This window comes from Varroa jacobsoni, unplaced genomic scaffold (assembly GCF_002532875.2).
Source record: "Varroa jacobsoni isolate VJ856 unplaced genomic scaffold, vjacob_1.0 scaffold_404, whole genome shotgun sequence".
Taxonomy (NCBI): domain Eukaryota; kingdom Metazoa; phylum Arthropoda; class Arachnida; order Mesostigmata; family Varroidae; genus Varroa; species Varroa jacobsoni.
The window spans coordinates 458,515-480,546 of record NW_019213306.1 but is presented as its reverse complement, the minus strand read 5'-3'; the positions used below and the strand labels follow the sequence as shown (position 1 = coordinate 480,546).

Genomic DNA, 22,032 nt, shown 5'->3' with positions numbered 1-22,032 from the left:
ATTCTTTTTCTTTTATTGCACGGAAACGTTCGTTATAAGTTTCGATACTGTCAAGCTTTCAAAATAGTTTACATACAGACAGGTCAGAAATTTTGTGCTATTCGCGTAAGTGTATTTTTAGCTATGACCTTTCGATCACAGTTTCGCCTATCTCGAATAAGTTATATAAAAGCAAAATGACAGCAAGTTACATCTTAGGGAAGTTATTATACTGAGCTACATGACATGATCATAGTGAGCAGGGGTTCAATGGCTCCTACGTTTAGAAACCGGGTGCCGTCAGTTCTAACTTGAGAAGAAATTGACAGAATTAGGTGGTCTCGGAGTACAACTTAGCTCGGTAAGAATACGTACATGCAGCAAGTTAAATTACGACATCGTAGTTGTTGTAGCGTACGCGGTTGTTGTCAACACTAGGTAACACGTAGTTGGATTTAAATGTTTACGATTTTATCGTTGAATGGATCGTCCGGACAATACATTGCTATCAACATATATACCGCATCGCAAATAATCATTAGAATTAATTAGGAACAATTATTAATGCCAGAATAATGCATACCCACGATAGTTATAAGGGCTCCTGTGCAGTCGTCTTTGGAGAATGGTGTACACATTGCTACTTTTTCTCCTTTCTTCATGCACAAAATTGAACTCATTGATGTACTAGTAACTTGAGCACCTTTTAAAATCCGACTTGACGATGCCCAACAAACCTTTATGTGGACCTATGGCAGACGAACCATAACGTTTAAACTGTTCTACTTGCTAGTAAATGGTTATTGGCTTCTCTAATCATTCATCCTTCTGAGCTTAGTCTAAGAAGAACAGCATTTGCCCATCAGATTTACTTATTCGCACGATACCATTAGTTGCCCATATACTCCCACCTTGAAGTCATATTAGGGCTATCGATATTGCTACTTCTAATTGGCCCTTCTTCCAAAACACCAATGGGTTGTAGTAAATTCATTTTGTCTATAAAACAAATCATTCTTTGACGAATGGAGTGGCATCATTTGAACACGTAATTCTTTTTTGTGATACGAATTGCTTCCAACGATAACGTTAAGCAAATTTAGCCTATACAGATCAGCTTCTATATCAGCGTATTTGTCAAGACGGCCCGCACAGACTCGAAACTACGTGAAATGAATTAATCTTTGAGAATGTATCCACGGAAGACATCTATATCCTGGCCCATATAACCGCGCAAGGTGTTGAATAATTATTTACAGTTTATTTTCATCCAGGATCGCGCTTGTATTATTTTACATATTGCTTAGTCCGGAAACTGAACATTTGTCTTTAGAACAATAACAGGTACAACGTGAGGCCATCCAACGACAATGCGGTGCCCTAGCTTAACTTGAAACAAGCTAAATTGTATTGTAAAACCGCTTAGTCATCTTCGTTTCTCTGTGAATGGGCATTTGACAACATCCGGTTCCATTCGTAGACGTGGAGACAAAGAAGCTAATAAAATATATACACATATCCAGGTAGGAGCTTTTATGTCAAACGTTATTACAGAGTTGGTCGTTTGTTTAATCTGATTCACTAACCCTAAGAGAACACTTATGTGGACCCAAATCATTACTTACCTATGTAGCGTGTATTGAAAACTCGATAATAAGCATATCGTAGACTGATTCAGGCTAGTTTGAATTGAGTTAGATACATCTACATGTGCTAATGTTAGGCGACAGTCGTTTCGAGGTTCGCTCCTATCGACCATTGATATATAGCGAGATGGCCTAACAACTGAACTAACCCAATTGAAATGCCAATTAAATAGCACGTGTAGACCATATAACTGTCTTGTAAGCATTCATGATCTCTCTCTGAATTTCACAGAATCACAGATGTAAAGAACTAGTTATAAACAAAAGACCATTGATTAGCTTCGTTCTATAACAATAAGTCAAATCTTTTCCATTTCGCAAATGCATAGGCAGTGAAGGCACTTGAATTCGACCATGATAAACGCTATGTACCTATCTATGCAGTGAGTACAACTGTGCCATTTATCTAGCCAGTTGTCACTGTCACCTGCTGAATTCTTGAATTTTCCAATCAGCATGATATATTTACCAAGATTTTGTATATTTAAAAAATACTAAATGTTTATTTGGTTATTTCTGGGCTTCATTTATCAACACTACACCCCCGAGCTTAGAGATGATGAGTCTTGCATGAAGCCGCTCGATGTTTTCTAGTAAAATAAAAAAGAAAAACGTATATTAATTATAGCCGGCAGCTTATGTCGGTGTTTAACTCTACGATGATCTTGAGGCATCGACCAAATCAATTGGCGACTCTCCCTTTAGCTGCAAGAATAACACTATGTTGTGTCATGTTCAGCACGCACATAGGGAAAATTACTTCATTTCGGACACGGATCAACGCAAAAATAAAGAATACAACAAAACCGGCTTCGGAGGCAAATAACATGTTTCGAAATTACACCAGCTTGAGCCAGTGACACGAATACACCTCACGTGTAGCACGGAACTCCATATTATTACTATTAGATTGTCGCAGAGAAGACTGATGGCGGCAGATATCCTATATGTTAATATTTTTTCAACAAACATTGAAAACATTTTCCGCTTCGACTCGTCTGGACAATTCAATCCGTTTTATAGAATAAGACACGTCTCATAGAAATTACCGCAAGCAATATCTTAGTATATAATAATCTTCGCTTACTAAATTGAAGCTAACCAAGGGCAAAGAGCTTGATGTAGTATGGGAACTGTAACAAACGTACGTAACTTGAATTTTAAACAAATTAACAAGTCGATGAATGCATTCTATTACAGCTGACAAACAGCATACAAACATTTCTTTTTGCTTCACATTGTATCCATGAATCCACCGCATTTATTGTGAAACCCACAGATTAGGGGCGTATTCTAGTGCGTATAATGGGTTAAAAGACGTCAAAGGCCTAAGCCGACAAATAATAAAGAGCTGCTTCAATATTGTAATCGATACTCAACAATAATAAAGGCTTTGGTTTATGATAACTTCCTATAGATTTACCCGCTAAAAAAAGAGGTGCATTTTTTGGTAATAACTACAGCCACCAACGGGGGAGGCAATAAAAGGACGAACTTGGTTAAACAAAGAATCTACTTCACGACTACTTAAAATCACTTTAAATCTTGTTCAAGGCGTATCTAAAGTCACATGTTCGACGAGGCTGATTTCGGACTGCATCCGGCGTTTATCGCACCCGTTTGGGTGTGGGTGCCTTTATCACCAAGGGCATAATACTTAAAATTTGTATGATGTGTTCATTGCTATATTCTTGTCGTATTAAGTTTAAAAACAATATAGATTCATAAACGATCGTCCACGATTTTTTCAAGTACCCCTAAAAAGGATTTGTGTTCCACGTGGACAGTTGTTTTAAATTTACGACTGTACAAGGAATCTCTACGAAGGGACATCAGTGGTAATAATCACGTAGCTCTGCGTACAGACAAAACACTTGGGTTTTCCTATTGAATACCTTGCAGTACAAAGATTTTACGCAGAATGTCAAGCGGTACTCTAGAATGAGTGATTCTCCGTTTTTCTACCGAAGTTATCGTATCTATTCACATAAGTAAGTAGTGCATTGATATTTTCACGGATCATTGCGCCGCTACTAGTGGTGTCGTAATTTTTAAGGTCAGCAACGATCTTTATCTAGGGCAACATGTACCATTAATAGATAGCACTCGTGGACATATATCAAAAAACTACTCTTGTTAGTTCAGCAAATGTAAACGGGACAGAAAATTAACGTCTTAGCTAACTACGTGCGCACGAACAATGCTGTCATATGATTTAAGACTCTTCGATTTCGCCTGTAAAAGAGCTGATAATTCGGATTATTATCCATCTACACCATTCCTTCTATACAAAACAATTACTTTTCTAGAAGAGATTACTAAACATGATGTAGTTGCACGCGCCCTCTTAATTGATTTCCAATTTATATTACTCTTATGAGTCATTAAACGGATGTCAAAAAGCTACTCGGGACAAAAATAAGCGCTCCACGAAGGTACAAACTAACGCCGACTTTCGATTGCAGGTACGACATGCTAAGTCCGAGCACGAAAAGCCCCGCTATAAAATCACCGCTAAAAAGACATCCCGTCAAACCGTTACCATCTTTCATTGTATATATGTATATATATATATATATATATATATATATATATATATATATATATATACATATATATACATATATGTATGTATGTATACACACATGTATTCCAGTTCTTACAGAAATGCACGTTTCACGTACTTTGTCGGCTGCTGTAAAAGCTAAACTTCTTTTCGCCTAAAAGAACGCAGAGTAATTACAGCACTGGCACAGGTTACACAATTAAAAAAAATTGACACTTCATCGGCGCAGTAGTCATTTCACAGCGCTTACTGCTCTGCGCAACGCGGTGAATTCGCACTGCTCCAACAGCTGATATTCGCGTGACGTCATTGGGGAGGGTAGAGCGCGCGAGAATTTAAATCTAAAGTCGAGAGAGTAACACACAGCTCCCTGTGCCAGATGTAAACACAAAACACGAACAAAGCGGTACAGAGTGATGCAAACAGCTCAGCAAAACAGTCTAAGGATATCACGTGATTAAGTCGATTTAATGGTTTTACGTTCATTCGAGCAATGGATCATGCTGGAATATTGTGTCGAATCCCAATCAGCAGACATATATAAGTCCCTTTATTATACTGACTTTTTATTTCATAATGTGCTGCAATTCTTAACGATAAGAATAGTTTCGTACCATTTAGTGCATGAGTATCATATTATTATCATATTCCGGCCTAATCATCAATTCCAGTTGAATTTAATTACTCTGAATGCCATCACATTCTCTCGCCACAATGGACTGCGCAGCAGATCCGCGAGCTTTACATATCTATGAAAAAAATCAAAATGCTCTTAATAACATTGTGTTTTACATACTCCCTTCCTTCGAGTAGTGTTCTTTCGTCCAATTTAGCTTGTTACAGCTACACCATTATAGTTAATACCACCTAAGCTTAACAACTTTCCAACAATACAAAATCAAAAGATCATATTTTTTTTTAGAACGTGAGAGCTACACAGAGAAAAAGCGTTGGAAAAGTAATTTGCCATAATCAAGTAACATAGTGAGCGGAATGGAAAAAAGCGAAGTGATATAAAAAAACAAAAAAGGAAATAGAATACCGTAAGAGCAACTGTTTCAGACACGATCACAAAAAGTAACGAAAGTTGGTCAAAATGGCAGTGACAACTCGAGGAAAGGGTAGCAGAAAAGAACGGTGTATCCGTAAAGTACATAGAGGTTGATATATATATGAAATGCTGTACTCACTTCTGGTCCACATTGAACTCAATCAAAGGGAAAATCCTGTGCATGTATCGCATCGATTCACACACTCAGACGTTTTCCGGGTGACATCGTCTCCGATATCTCGAGACCAATTTCTTTTCGTTTGCCATGTAATGCTGCTTTGAAACAGTTCAATTGGTAAATTGCTTCATTTTAAACAGAGAACGTTACTACACATTTTTTCCTCAGGGTCATTGATACTTTTTTTACCAGATTCGATTTTTCAATTAATGGTGGGGCATATATGCTTCGAGCTTCCATGTTCTGTATTGCCATCAAGTTTCAGACGGGTAGCCATTAGATATGAAATGAAGTCCATTTTCGATCCCAGATCACTCATATTTTTAAATTTACTGGACAAATGCATTACCACTGCACCATGAGGTTGACTAATGATCAACCGTAATTATCTTAAACCATACTTATAACAATTGTGTTCGATAGGTCTTTCGACACTTAAAAATGTTATACATGTGTTCATAAGATATATGGAAATGGAGAACGTTTGAAAGTAGTCAATAGTGTTGGAAATTTCGATTTCCCTTGAAAATTGAAAAATGAAAAAAAAAAAAATATTTAGCAAAATGAATTATATTGTAATTGGCAAGCAAAATGCTAAACGTGAAAAATCCATCTTTTAAACTACTATTTACCAAAAAGCTACGGCAAATAAAAAAATTACGCAAATAAATGTTAAAACATAATTTGCATAGTCTCTAGGAACATTCTCTAACGTTTCTATTTTAATTAAATAATAATTACTGCAAATTAAATAGAAATTACTCGAACATAATTACTTTATTAACTGAAAAATAAATTCGGAGAAATAATTTATTATCACTTTAATACGAAATAATATTTGCCTCTAGTAGGTAGCATTTCGACATAAAACTCAATCGTTTACCAAACTGAAACAAAAAAAGCTCCGAACGATTGTGTCAAAAAGTAAACCAATGAGTAACGGTGAGCTTTGGGTAGTGTTACGCGTCGTCCCTCTCTATGTTATGGGCGTTGTCTAACGTTTTCGTCGTTAAATCGGCAAGATACGTGAGATACGCGCCTTTGTTGTAATCCATACAAATCCTGAAGGTTTATATAAGCGTCAGTAGTTCAGCGGTAGATATTGAATGTTCAGAACAACGCAAATTACTTTAGTTAATAATATCTACAAAAATATATGTGTTTATAAATATATCTAATAATATTATTATTGCATGATACAATATAGCGCTAGCAACGACTCGTGCGAAGTACGGCAGCAATTAAGAAAAAAATGTATGCACAGCTGATTTCCGTAAACATGTACCAATTTCCTGGATCAAATCTACCTGTTTTGTTTCATAGAAATACTTGAGATATTGTTTAGCCTTGAAGAAAGTTGAGCCTTCGCTGATCCGTAGAATCTGAGAACCCTGTAGCATGGGCTGCGATGCTCCAAAAAAAACGTACATAATCATTCCAAAAAGCCGGAAGAAAGGAAGCGTGCTGCCATAGTAACGGTAGCAGTTGTGGTGGTAGTCATAATAATAAGTAATTTTACCTTACCGTATGTGGGTTTAAAAATGTCAAACAGTAGAATCTGTCGTCTGAGTCGGCGATATACTGTCATAATCAAAACGAAGTAATGCTTTGAAAAATTGCCCGTGGCTGTATTTATAAAATGTTCCACCTTTACCTATAGCTGCCGAGAGCGATGAACAAGCGGTACCCACAAATTTGTGGTTGTATGAGCTGTTCCCTTGATATAATAAGAATGTGTAGTCACACGGGTTTTAGCATCGACGAACTAAGCAAGGATTGCAATAGTTTGACCACAACTCACAACGAGGCGATGAAAAGCTTTTTGTCCTCTATTGAAACGTCTTAAACTAGGGAACTCGCATTAATTTAATGAACGATTTTTATCGGTGTACGATCGCCTCACTCAAGCTCAGTCAACAACGCTTACATTTAAATATATCTATAAATCAATATGAGTACTTTTCAATTCAAAAACTCTGGCATTTTACAATCATATTCATGATTTGTATTTCGTAGTTTCAAATCAATATACATTCCGTTCTTAATTTTTAGTACAGAAAATAAATTTCGCATTTAATTGAGCGTTTTGGGTTTGGCTCTTCGAGTAATACTGAAAATTCTATCTACGTATTTATTATATCGCTTAGCTGTTCTGTCTAAAGTAAATCTGCAGTCTGTCGTCTTCCTCATTGCCGCTTGTTGCATTCGTGATGATAATGGTCGCGTGAAGAGCGCGCAATAACAAAGAAACAACTAGGAATCACAGGGCTAACCGGCCGGCAGCTAGCCAGCGCAGAGCCGAAAGACAGTGGAGAAGACATTGCCAATTCGTTAAGCTCGAGGCGTCGGCACGAAACTTCTTTTCAAAGCAGTCGTCACGCTGCACACCAGTGATGGGCCTCCCTCCTGGTCTTACCGACTGGACAAGCAGTTACCGCTAGTGGAACAGCTGCTGGCTAACTTCCAGTTAGTTCTTAAAATGTGCCACCCATTAACTGCTGCTGTCGGTGTTGCTCCCAATCCTGCGCATTATCGTTGCTTTTTCACTCTGTCTTGTACTGACTTTTGCCTCGACTATCCGTACTCCTGGGTGGTACGGCGCCAGTCTCGGGTTGGTTGGCTGCAGTATCCTGCCAGCAGCTGTGGCTCCGCCTGGTGGCTGTTCGAAGCGCTGGTTGGAGCACGACTCCTGTCGCTCCTCTCGGCTTTTCCTGGCAAGATGGCCGCGACCTGTTAGGTGGATTGGGGACAAGTTTATTGAACTGGTTAGCCGTGGTTCGCGCCACCGCTAGTAGTGAGTGTGTGCCACGGCTACTAATGCTAATTGGTGCTTGAGTGGAAAACCAACTTGTGAATGTCGTGCATGGAGCTTCAGTCAGTTGCCGTTGTCGCTTCGCGTTCGAAGGCAACGGGCTGAGCGGCTGAGCGGAGGAAGAAAGAAATGGTGGACCTGGGAGGTTACGTGATCATTCTCGTCGAGACCAAGGACCACAAGATCAGGCTCTATGGTTAGTAGTAGTGCTCAAAACCTAACTCAGCAAAAGATCGTCGGCGCACCACTGATATAGTACGAAGGCCGACTGACATCTTACCTTGCTGCTGTTGCTGCTCTCTGTATCATCCGAAACTTATCAATGGGAACTATCGTTTCTGACCGCCTGTCAGCCGACTATCAAAGCCACCCGTCAGCGCGCTATGTTCTTGTAATATTTTGCAGTGTTGTTTGAGGTTACGGAAAGAAAAGCCGTGACTCCCTCGTGTTTGCTTAATAGATAAACTTGGCTTACGTACAGAGAGTAGGACCGTGTCAAGCCGACAGACAATCAAACTATTTGTTTGATGACCGTCGCGTGGTCGAGATAATAAGAGATGATGATGTCTTTATCTCTCAGATTACATTATTCCGTTCTCGTTAATTTTTTACCGAAAGAGTCATCGAAAGGTTCCACTGATGATGTGCGAACAGATTTAATGTCTCCGCGGAAAGCCTTACATCGTTCCGGATCCCGGAATAGATTCGGTGACTCCTTGTGCCCTGGTTGGCTGGCTGGCTGGCTGGCCGGTCACAGAAAGGCCCCTTCCAGCTACTTCGCCAGAAAGCGGGCGCAAGAACCCGATTTAGAGTAAGCAGGGAACAAATTCGTCGTCACCTGACGGTGAAACGAATATTTATAAGCACACTAGTAATACAACGAGAGTTACGCTATTCCCTACAACGAGGTAACAGCGAAAGTGCCACTTCAGCACTAACTACCCTAATTATAACACTGTGCCTGTCTTGACTCGCTATTCCATTCTATCGATTAAGCAGGCCGATACCTCACATTAAGGTTGTATATGTACGCCTAAGCTTCCAGCATTTGAGCGAATAGATGTATTGTTAAGAAGGCAGTTAGTATGTTACGGCTAAGTTGTTGAGGTCGTGGATAAGCCGCCGTTAGGCCAGGGTAAATTTTCCTAATGTGATAATCGGGAAATGTAAAGTATTAGTGCTTTGAATCCCAGGCCAGATTTGTTTCTCTTTCTATCTCTTTTCTGACTAATAACATGGTTAAATCAGATTTTCATGCCTTGATAGTCCCGTAACAGACGACGATGCTTCAGTCTATTTGCATGGTCTACTCAAACAGTTGCCCCGACGTCTTTATTTCAAAGCCACAATTTTCTCAGTATGTAAAGTAATTGGGCGCCGTGAGAGGGGGCATGTATAGCCCGCTTTGACTTTTCCCGTTGCTGCTGTAGAAACCCGATTTGCCTTTAGCTGGGGAAGGAGGAACAGTGAATGAGCAAATGTGCAAAGTCAATATAATTATTACTGCTAATTTTTGGCAAGCATTAAGCCAATAAACTTTTTTGCTGAATAACCTTAGGACGATTACGCCGTAGGTTGTCGCTTCCTCTGATCTTCAGACGCGCTTTTTGCTTTTCTTACGAAGTGAAGCTTTCGTATATTGACCGCTTGCCTTTTATCTAAACTATGAATAAAAAATCAGGCTGAATGAATAATGAGTTCACAATATTAATCCAGTTAATTAACAAATGTTACTTCCAATGGCTTCTGGCTCAGATACGCATTTCCCCTGAAACGGAGCGTTTTACAATATGCAAGTAAATATTATCCGATACTAAAAGAGTTCTTAAGAAATAGTTGGACGCTTCACCCACTAAGACTGCGTACTGGACACTGCGTTTAGATGGACGTAAAAAAAAAAGTAAAATTCCCATAATTGATAAAGCTCTACAGACTCACAGCCCATAAACGGGCTCTGATATAATAATTTTCTAACGCTTTTATGGGCAAACATCCTGGTATTCCTAAAAAACAAGCATCCGGCAACCCACGCCCCTTGTGATTCATCACGATTCAAACATCTTAGCACCCGACGCAGCGAAGCTTGGTTTAGAATTTATTATGTTTACTATCAGTGCATATACGCAATGTACACAGTATACTTTGCTTGGACGATCACCCGAAATGCTTACGTAATCTAATTATACATACGACGGTTCGCACTGATGTTTATATGAGATTGAAAATATATATTTTAGAGCAAGGTGGTCGAAAAATTATCGAATGCAAAAACGCAGTACTACGTTCAACGTACAGCGCGTGCGCGTGATAGTCCCACTCTTACATAATAAGCTGATTAACCAAGCATCTGGGGACACCCAATGGATCACCACATATTACAGATTTTGGGTATGATAGACCACGCAAATTATGCGTCGATCGTCTCAGTTGTTTTACTTGGGTAAGCAAAAACGTGCTTATTTATCTAGAGAACAATAAATGTGAGGATAGAAAACGTTCCGCTAAGTCACTGACGGCTATAGTTACAGATGATTGTGCTGACATTGATTGACGGGGTAAAATTTTCAACAAAATGTGCATAAACGTATTTAAATGAGGACACATGATGGTAAAAATGCAGCAATTGTTCACGTTTCAGCAAAATGGAAAATGGAATTTTTTTTCAAAACCTTTGAGGCACAGTTTCAGTCTAGTTTTGCAAAGAGGTTTGAACGCAATTATAGAAAGTACTGATTAATTAGTATGGATAAATAAGTTTCTCTGTTAAAAAAGGGGAAAAACAAAGTTATCTTCTGTTGTTTATTGTTATTTGTTAAAGCGTAGGTAGAAGCATACGAGTGCTCTCTGATCAGTATAAAGGATTTCTCACGAGGAGCGTGTGAAGGAAGAAACAACACCGTAAAAATATTGATTCTCCGTTCCTCGAAATACACTATGCGCGTCTTCGTGAACTAGGAACACCTATATATTATAAGAGAGCACGATTTCTTTCTGTTTTCTTTCTATAGATGCGAATTTAGCCTGACCTCAGCACACAAGCAACACCATTGCTCGCACGGACGTAAAGCACTGAGGCACAGGGAGATTGCTTTATTATAAAGATATAAGATCGAATTCGAATATTAGCGTTGAAATGAATGAAGTGTTTATGTAACGGCATTCAAAAACTGATAAGCGGCCTTCGGTTTTATTTGCAGGCTCGCCAGCGGACCGATCGGATCTGGAAGTTGGAGATGAGATCCTAGAAGTAAATGGTCGAAATCTCGAGAATCTTAGTCGTAAAGAGGTCATATCGCATATACATCAATGCATACGTTCGAGGACAATATGTCTGAGAGTCAAAAGAAAAACTGGTGCCAAACTGGGTAAGTCTCAACGATCAATACTCTTATCATATATATATAATACACTATAACAGAATAAACACAATAGTAGTTTAGCAGGACTTAGCGTTGGTCAGTGTTTTACCAGTACATAGCTTAGTCAAATAGTTCACAAAAAAACACGATGTGACGGTTCCCACTTGAAAGCTATGTCAGTGCGTATTAAGGACTGTCGTCATGTGTGTAGCAGCTGAAGGTGCACAAATATCAATAGAACCGCTTCTCTGTAAGCTCACCTACTAAGAGGAATATGGTTTAGGACGACCGATTTTTCTATCTACTGAACAGATTATGAGGTCTGTTCTTAGGATTGTATTGACTCATGAAGGCCCTGGCCGGCTCTTTGTATTTTAAACCGTTTGAAGTCTGTCTATGCCCACAACATGTATTTAAGATTAGGAGACAAATGCGCGGCCCACTAAGCGATCACGGAGACGCGTGTCTTAGATCTACAAATCCGCCGCGCGAGGAGCCTGGTGTGCATAGTGAGATGTAGTTGCGATTCGCTGGTTTGCGAAAAGATATAGACCTTAGGTAGACCATTATGCATCGTTAAACGCCTCACCAGAGATCTCACCTAAGCTGATGCACTATATGGTAATGGTCCGCCAGTGGTGAAGATCGCTTGTGCAGTTTTCGATATGGAGAGGCAGGATAACGTTAAACCGCTTCGGGTCAACTCATGTAATTTTATTTCTACAACTGTTAACTTTCCGCTTAGCTATGCAAATTTTCATATTGAATACAATAAGTTAGTTGATATTTTTACCTTACGTTGTAGTTTGTACAGAACAATTGTTCGGTACCTGTAATCGCAGTTACTTAATGACCTGTGGACAAGACCAGCCAAGTAATTGCGGATCTTATATAGCCGACGGCTATGAACCTCGCCTTCGAATCGCTAAAAGGGTCCTGGTTTAGTGGAACTGGAACTGGAAATGGACAAATATTTTTGACAGTAAACGGTATATAATGATAGAGGTATCTTTTGTTTTCAATATGGCTAGTTTTTTTTTACAATGTACGACCTGACAGTTAGTGCCGTAGCTTCTGACGACATCAATTATGATCGTTTGTATGCATGTACTTGTGCGACCAGCAAAATTCTTTGAGTGGAAGCCGATAAAAGTTTGTCAGCATTAGGATTGTTCGAATTTCGAGTGTGCAGCTTCAGCGCGTAAAGGGCGACATGTGCAACGGCGCTCGCTTGCTTGTTGCATTCAATGTAGGACAGGAATCATTTTAAGGCTCAGGTCTCAAGGCGGCGGGGGATTTGATTTTTCTATTTTCCAGAAAATTGTCAATGCTTCTTAGTATTTTTTTATTTCATTTTAACGATTTATGAAGGCTCTTGTATACAATTTGAACGGTTAAAGGTTGTCGTTCAGCCGTGATAAGTGCATTTATTTTAACAGGGTAATTTTTCATAGCTAAAAAGACGGTATACACGCTATATGCCCTGTGTCTAAGTTAATAAAGGAACATAATTGTAAGAGGATTGTACAGCTGCTTCACCGTCCGACAAAAAATGAATATTTCATGCACAGAACTGTGTAACATATTACGTTTAATCGTACATAGGCATATCAGCGGCAACCGCTTGTATGTTTGCCTGCAAGAGCCTGCAAGGAAACTTTTGGGATTAGGCCTTTTGTCTACCTGCATCCAGTGACTTTTGATATATCCAGTAGCTTAAAATATACTAGCCCATATTTGCACAGTAACACAGAACAGTCCCTTACTCGCCTATTTGCCATACACTTACATCGACATCCTAAGTAACGGCATGTATTCACTGTTTCTACTATTAGTAAGGCAAGATTATTGCTACAGATGCTAGACACTAGAAGCTGATAAAAACACGGTCGTGTTTTTTATCAGCTGGACTGAAGTTTAAACAACTTCTAATCATTCTAAAATTCTACACCGTTCAAGCCGATGCGTACCACAACAAAATATTCAAGTTAATAATACAGCTTTTAGTTTTTGTGTCTTAACTTTTCATTTATACTTAGTCGTCAAGTGAGGGGCATTTGTCCAAGCTCGTTATCTTTCGTCGTCGAAAGCCATACAGATTTCCCCTAGTAGATTTGAACCTTTAATTCAGGGACTGCGCATAACCTTAAGCCGATTCATAGATGCTTTAATTAACCAAGTAAGTAAATTATGCTCATTATTAGAAGTTTTATATTGTTGTAGTGCATATATGCGCAAATATATGTGCAGCAATATTATGACGGGTTCTGTTTATTTAAACATGTTGTTACAGACGTATATGTTAGTAAACGCAATGATCTGTATTATGTTTGAAAAATCTTATCTATGCATATTGCTTGCAAGCCATTAGGTTACAGGTTAGGTGACAGCCTCCCATACGCAAATGATTTTTACAGTAGTTTCCCCTTTGGCGCTCTACTGTCGAAGTTCAACAATATGATTGGTAGTGGTTACGGCCGATCGTCCCGATCCCTATTGCCCATCTAATAGGTAGTCGTCGATGCGGCAACGACCAGATCCTGCTCGAGCAAAATGTCATTCAGAGCTATGTTGTTCCCCGCGTCAACAGTCGCGCTGTCATTCTTTTAATGGCCTTATCATTTATGCTGATTTGGTCTTAGGATAGAGCAACCATATCAATATTAATGACCAGTACGTTCTCTGACGACAATGGGCTCGACAGAAGGCTGATAGAGCAAGCTTTCTGCCCCTCTTATCGTCTCCTTGTTTTCCCTCACCTCGCTTCTTGTGACAGAAAAGGTGTCAACACCGCACCAAGCCAATAGATAATATGATGTAACATAACATGGGTTGGAAGTAAACCGAATACCAGTGAGTACTATTTCTGCATATGCATAGAACGTACCCCCATTATCACAAAGGGAAACAGGCGAACAGAAAAATCGGAAACCGCAATTAGAAGCGTTCTGCTTTATACCAAAAATACAGAAGAAGAATGGGCAAACGCACACGGACTACCATGTCGTTATTCTGTTACATCGGCTGTTTCGTAGAACTCTGCTTCATGGGTATCTCGAGTACCGACATATCCCCACACATAATCATCTTTCTGTTGGTTGCATGAATTGTTCTGTTGTCGCCCTAATCTAAGTTTCTCCCCGTTTCAAAGACCTCAGTTAAAGTGAAAATTCTGTCGGTAAAGAGCGGGTCTCCCTAACTGCTGTGTCCTTCTCTGCTAATGCTGTACATTCCCTTTTGCCCGATTCAAGATAGCACTATCAGTACAACAATAGCGGACAACAGAGAAAAAGAGATAACGTACTTGGTTACACGTAATGGGTTTAAGTTTGAAACTGGGTTCAGACTTTTGCTGGGAGTCAGCAATCTAAAGCGGTGCTTAACGGCGGTACTGGGGCTGCAGCTTGCGCGTCGTTCGTTGGTAATTATCTGATTACCATTTGATAAATGTTACTGCCTGCATTTGATCGGCACAACGGATACGGAAACGGACGTATTTCAATTATCGTCGGAGCCCGCCCGCGGACATCAGTGTACGTCAGTTCGCTAATGTTTCACACACGTACATATATAAAAACGAGACCCTAAGATGGATCTGACTTGTCACATTTTAGCGATTGCTTATGAAGTGTGGCGTCACCCTCGGAAAGAGCCAAAGCTGACATTTTGAGGATCGGTATTACTCATAATCTTAACACCGTTAACACTAATCAATAACATTAGTGATAACACAGTAGCGCACAACATTTAGTTTTTTCGTTCCTTTTTTCATAAGAGGTAGAATTCTGAAATATTGGTAAATGGGGGTACATTGTAAAGCCCGAACCTGAGACAGTAATGGTTCGTTGATATGCAGTATCAATAGCCCGCTTTTACGCCATCTCCTAGGATCAGATAATCCGCTATCATTAAATCATCCAGTAAACACCTGAAATCAGAACGCCGAAGTGCATTTGAATGCTCCCATATATATATATATATATGCATGTATGTAACATTTAGCACAGATCTTTGCTTTTGGTGGGTAAGTGACGGCAATATGGACGAGTTTAATCGATCGAAAGAAGTCGAGAACAATGGCGTTCAGTCAGTTTGACCAGGAAAATGGGGCGAAGGTCTCTAGCTGGTCATATTCTGGACAGGGACTAACCTGGATCTGGTATCTAGATTTCCTCGTTGCACTTTGAAATCAATAGACTGATGCTGAAATCGGCAGGCAAGCGAAGTCATGAACAAAGGTTGTCCACAATCGCTGCCTACGATGGCAGCGTCTTCGAACACGGTGTTTACAAGTGTGATCTTTATTTCAAAACAAACGAGGGCCTGCCGAAACCTTCACTCGACGCGTTATATCAGGAACGTCACAGGAAAAGCAGGACACAACGTACGCTGCAGTGCGTAACTTATGCACATTGGATCATCAAAGCTATGTCGCTACAATGGCGTTACTACAGGCTTACTTTCTGTGCTGCCACGATCAGCCGAGTCGGTCATCGGAGGTTTGATAGGAAGTAGATGATTAAAAAAAAATCATTTTTCTTAAAAGAAGGTGGAAAGTAGCACTTGTAAGACTTTTCGAAATACAGTACACACAGGTAGAGCAGCTGGTTGTGACATTTGCACGCAGTTTTTTTCGGCAAGTCAACAATGCAGCTGCACGGGGAAGCTAAATTCAGAGCTAATGTTGAACAAAATAGTCTTCAAAATATTCAGCAATTTGAGACAACGAAAATTTCAATAAACTCACAAGGAAATGGGCAAACGAAGTGTTGCACCACCAGGTGAGAACTTGAAAGGCGAGGTAGCGATTATGAGGCCATCATGACCTTCGTGGTAGTCCAAAAAGTCACCCTAGCCAGAATTTGTTATCATGGGGATCATCCGTATCATAGTTAATCATAACTCCAACGGCTTAGTATAATTATTTGACTCTTTTTACATAGTTTGATACGAGTCAACTGGACGTGAAAAAGAGAGAAAAAAAAAAAAAAAACAATCCATTACGAACCTGTCTAGCCACGCGCGTGCTATTTTGGTGTCGCTTGTTGTGAACCACTAAGCTTTTCAGCCAGTACGGATTGATTCACCTTGTTATACTTTTGTTGTGCGGGCTTGACTTTTTCGGCCTAACCTAGGAATTGGCCAAATAAAAAATAAGGAGTAGGCGATTGAGGCTTCTTTCGGAAACATTGATGAAAAAAGCTCCTCTAGGAAACTGACAATACAGCGTGCGTATTTGAGACGAACATGTTATACCGTATTTGTATTGCTTTAGAATTATTCAAAATCACATTGATCGACGTATCAAGCCAGCGACCGTTTAAGCTTCACTGGAACCTAATCACATACTTAATAGTGACTCTATAAAGTGAAATCTTTGTACAAAATAACTGTACAAGCGGCAGACTCTCAAACTCACTACAAACGAGCTATGCAGAAGGAAGTAGGCTCCCTGCTACCTGACCCCTGTTATTTGTGATGGATCTCTACATGTTTGTATATAGGGACGGACGGATTATACGATTATTATAAACAACTATTATATAAAAAATGATACTTAGCATTTGTCCTTTATCATTTAAGTTGCTGATTAATTTTCTTCTGACCAGGCTGCCGCCTTTGACATAAGCATTCATACCTATCTCCAAATCTAAGGAACACCGGATGTATGTCTGAATATGTAATGAACTTCTGCTGGAAAAGAAATTCAGCTAAGTCAAATCTAATGTAACAGTAAAATGGCAGCCAATTTATGTTGCTTTCGTGTGGCTGACCAGATGCAAAGCGAAAAAGCATGCCCGTGTACGGCGTCTACTTGAACGCAATGTTCATGGGAATAGCGTCAGGTAAGGGCTCGATAGGCAGATGCTAGCTCGGTTACTTGATATAGGTCATGTGACCGCGCTGCGCCACCTGGTGTCTCTATTCACGCTTCGGTGCGGCGTCACCCTGTCGAATAGAGGACAGCGACGACGACGTCGCCGCCGCCGTCGTTGCTTCTACAATATACAACTATCGTAACTTATACCGCGTTGCGACTGTTCCCGTCGTCTCCAATAGAGACAATAATCAAGAAGACTGTACTTAACAGCGGCCGCCACCGCCTTGAGCCAACAATGACTTAGGTAAATAGGTGCGTAGGCATCGTCAGTATGATACTATAGAGCATGAAGAGAATTAATCACTAGGGCAGAAACAAGTAAGGATTAGGAACGGTAACAGACCTAAAGTAATCCTGCATAATTGTCCCTAGTAGTAGTGCCTATTCTATTCGACCACCGATTACATCGTCATCATTATCAATCGGCAACAGCGTCACCACGGAACGCGCGCCGACTGTCGTGAGCGGTGGGAGAGGGTAGTGACGAGCAGGCAGTCACGAAGGCGCTCATAGGGGCCGTCTGTGAGTAGGCTGACTGACTGACTGTAGGAGCAGCAGCTGGCTGGCTGGCCGTCCTTTGTTTTATTGTAGAGGGAAAGAGAAAGCAAGGAGTCGGAGTCAGATTGGGCAGCTGGCAACCAGACGGTGGCTGGCTAGCCTTTTTGACGCTACTGGCGTTGTAGAAGGCCATCAGCTACTTCGACAGCGCTGGAAAGCTAGGCAGGCAATTTAACATCCAGCAACATGGTCATACAGATTTAAAGCAAGGTAGGTAAATGAAGTCAGGGACATCCTGCTCTCCGCTATACAAGTTCCGCCACAAGTTCTGACTGGCCAGATGGGATATAAGCATCAACATTTCGACTGTTCGTACTGTGAATGACGTCGGCCCGAAACGGCGCCAAAAACAGCAACAGCAGATGCTCGACGGTGGTAATAGAGTTATTGCCGCCGGTTTCGCCCGACCGTTGCAAAACCGCTGAAGAAAGATCTGAACACTAGTTAACGAACAGACGGATGGAGAGACCGACTGATAGGGGGCAACGCAGTCGATTATCATGGCGCGACCGACTACCTCAGTCGACTTCTGCTGCTTTGTGTACTTTCCGCTCAATTCGACCGCCAGTGAATGATATATCCTTTTGCTTTTTCCCTACACCAACGACAACTGCGGCCATTATTTTTAGATTATTTCGTTGTTATCTGGAGAAAGTAAGACGTTTTTTTAGTGTGTGACCGTGTGCGGGCTCAGGCTAGAAGCGTTCTCGTCTCGTAGAAGTCCAGTTGGGACCTTTACCTTACTGTGTCTACGTGTGTCTACAGTAAATATTTCCTGCCTTTGTATGAACCTATGCGCTTTACGCAACGTCTAGCGTGTTCGCAAATATGGATGTGGAGAGTTACGTGTCCCGCGGTAGCCGAATTTATGTTTCTGCAGGATGTAAATGGCTCTATTTTGGGACGATTGTTTTGACCGAAATTATGCCTACTAAATGCGAGCTTTAGAGTTCGACCGACGGATAGAGAGCTAGATCTAATGGAGTGACAGTAAGATACCTATCATAGCTCCAGCAAAAAACTACATGAGCCCGTCGGTACGTGGTGCTGCTAGAGTTTGAAAAAACAGTCCGTTTTGTAGGTGAGAGCACGACAGTCGTAATCAAATTGAAGGAGAAGATATATCAATCAGTGATATGTTTATACCATACAAGCAGATCGAAACGTTTGCTGTCAAGCTACGGATGATCAATCCATCGGGTTCGCCTACCTGCTTATTGCATGATAATGAATGTATGTATGCACTAATAACAATTACGTGCAATCTACAACAAAATGAGCTTTAGGCGCGAGCTTTCCCAGTCTGATACACTGACAAAGACCTTTACGCTACTAGCTACATTGTCCCAGTCCTAGGTACTTATAGCGTTCAAGCATACGTTCCGGTGAACTAACAAAGGTTGACATAATTACGTCGATGCTCCATATGTGTTAACAGCTACATACTCAGATGCTTTACTACAGTACCTAAAGTGTCTCCCTTTATGATACCACTATGAAATGACTCATCCATATACCCATGATCAATAGTTCTGTATGATTCAATGTGACAGAAAAGATAGCAAAGCATTGCAATTGTGGCTAAGTGGCCTTTACGCTTGCTCGACCTCACTCACTCACTTGAAAAGTTCGAACGTTTGTTCACTCGCGTGTGCCTTCAGTTTGGGGTTTCAATCATACGCAGTCAAGAGATGCAACATCTCTACATCAAATTCGTTTTGAAAATGTAAAATCATCGTCAGTTACACTGGAACCGCATGAGCTAGAACACAGAAAATATTTTACCAAGTCACGTTATAGTACATAATCAATGTGTCATGCTGTATTTACCATTGATTCGTCTCTATGATATTTTAACGTAAAACGGTACACGCAACAAGCTCTGACAACATATTTAGCCTGTCTGCGGAAACTCAATCAATACGATCTTAAAATAGCTATGGGCAACATTTGCGCGAAAGACGCGATTCCGAAGAAGTCATTTCAAACGAAATGTAGGTGACACCTCAGAAGAAAATCTGCCATAGAAAGAAATACCTGCCATAATGATGTCAGGTTTGCTATATCCGTTCCGTATGCGTCATGGAGCACAGAAGACCAACTCCGTTTGTCTTATTTACACAGTAATGATAAACATATGGACACTTTAAATGCTGTTTCTATTATATTTCCATATATATATATATATAGTATCTAGAGCTACAGCAATTTGCGTATCTAACGAACCTTAAAAAAAGACTCGTCGTTACCGTTTGATCATTCGTTAGCTATTCTGATTCCTGTACCAGTTATTACAACAATATAGTATCTATGTATTGAAACTAGTTTGATATTAACATAAATCACTGAGCTCCTGAAGGTGTCATTGGGGTTGTTGGTATACGTAATAGTAAAATTGACCTCTATATTTGTGCCATATACGGAAGAACATGTGCATAGGCCTACGTTCGCGTATGATCGAGCAGTTATTATAGCGGCATTATCTCTATTCTTCTATAGAATTTATAAGCGTTTCAGTGTGCAGCATCGATGTCTGTAGCAGTAGTACTATAATAGGACCTGACGTTTGATAAAATAACTTACGGTCCTCAGGTCCACTAAAGAAGCAAAAACGTTTATTTGCCGACCAAAGCCGAATAATTACAAACAATGAAACAGATTAACGCAATATCGATCCTTTTTGTCAAAAACATCGACTATATTGTTCGAAATTTCGTCTAGAATGTTTATTCTGGTTGGTCTGTAGAAATCGCACAGACGAGGTTCATTCAGTCAACTAAAAGCTGACCGTAGCTAGAACGGTGTGGCTAAAAAAAAGCTGTAAATAAAGACAGACAATATTAGCATTTCAGTCTGCCTTTTCATTCTCGATATACAGTGCGATCTTGGCATAGATCTGTGTCTATCACCGTACGGTGGTTTACCGCTTGCTTTTAACAAAAAAAAAAAAAAAAAAAAAAAAAAAGCTTATTCTGCATCTTTCAGGATAATAGTTCCAGCCTTGTTTGACCGAACTATTCATAATTCACGCACTATAGGGCCTCTTTTGGTAGCCACTTTGGTCAAGAAACGTTGTAACTAAGTTTACAAGCAAGGACGTTCTTTAGATGTACCTCGACGTAGTCGTTTAGAAGAGCGCAGGCTGATACAAGGAGTTCTCCGGTGAATGAAAATTAAAGAATTAACTGGAAAACTTATATCTCTACGTAAGTACAGTTTTCAAGTTATTCACCGCAGTTCACTGGAACAGCAAGTGAGTCATATACAAAGGTTAGCTATTTTTGTCGACAAGCCATTATTATGCTTCTTCTTTTCCGGTTTGCACCACTCGGTACCTATGCAGCCCACTATGCATTCAATAGAAGTGGGTGGCATTTATGTAGTGGCAGGGTCTGCCGTAAGATTCAATAATTAAATCTTTAGACGTAGACACGAAGATATTTCATCGCCTCGCCCGTTAAAATGGGCTAAGAAAATTCATACTAAGTTGAAATGGTTTTTGTTATCGATACGAACATAAGATTCCCGATGATGGACAATTCAAAGCTATTTAAATTTACTTCCGGAAGACACTTAAACATGAGCAATATCGAAAAACAGTACCAATGCAAAATCGGACAACGTAATCCATACGTCAGCCGACATAAGTAACGAGTGACCGTTTAAAAACCCAGCCACTTACTTTTCTAGTTCTAAGTTGTTCACACGTTGCATCTGTGTTATTCGATAAGGTTAATCGCTCGGTTGAGTTCGTTAGATGTATCTTTATGCGAACAGAACGGTTCTGAATACATTGGAGATACTCTCTAGACGCCAAAGGAACGACCACTAATATGGTTCATTTCGGAGAGCTGATATTGTACAGGTCGTTTAACGTCTGTAGATTCTGTTCCGTCGTTTCGAAACACCGCTAGCCGTAATCCGAGTCTCAACCCGTAATTGTTCGTGCGGGCGTCGTAACAATTAATGCTGGACTCGTGGCTACGCAAACGAATCCGGTGT

General features: G+C 40.2%; 2 protein-coding genes across 5 annotated transcripts in view; one reads left to right on the top strand and one right to left on the bottom strand.

Annotated features, from left to right (window-relative positions):
* The window catches only part of LOC111260153 (copper-transporting ATPase 2), a 34,339-nt gene extending 18,431 nt beyond the window's left edge, over positions 1-15,908 (bottom strand). The window contains exons 1-2 of one of the 3 annotated variants that reach the window (XM_022832684.2): positions 15,742-15,908; positions 15,418-15,519 (exon numbers count right to left, since the gene is read on the bottom strand). The gene's annotated coding sequence lies outside the window, so the exon portion shown is untranslated. Of the gene's footprint in view, positions 1-562; positions 729-4,309; positions 4,464-15,417; positions 15,520-15,741 lie in introns of those variants that run through there. The other 2 variants (XM_086968152.1, XM_022832683.2) reach the window with 2 other exon arrangements.
* Positions 4,688-22,032, top strand: part of sdt (MAGUK p55 family member stardust) — a 41,722-nt gene continuing 24,377 nt past the window's right edge. Inside the window, exons 1-2 of one of the 2 annotated variants that reach the window (XM_022832686.2) lie at positions 4,688-8,428; positions 11,430-11,597. In XM_022832686.2, the coding sequence (XP_022688421.1) occupies positions 8,362-8,428; positions 11,430-11,597 (235 nt within the window). In that variant the 5' untranslated portion in view covers positions 4,688-8,361. Of the gene's footprint in view, positions 8,429-11,429; positions 11,598-18,042; positions 18,241-22,032 lie in introns of those variants that run through there. The other variant, XM_086968153.1, reaches the window with a different exon arrangement.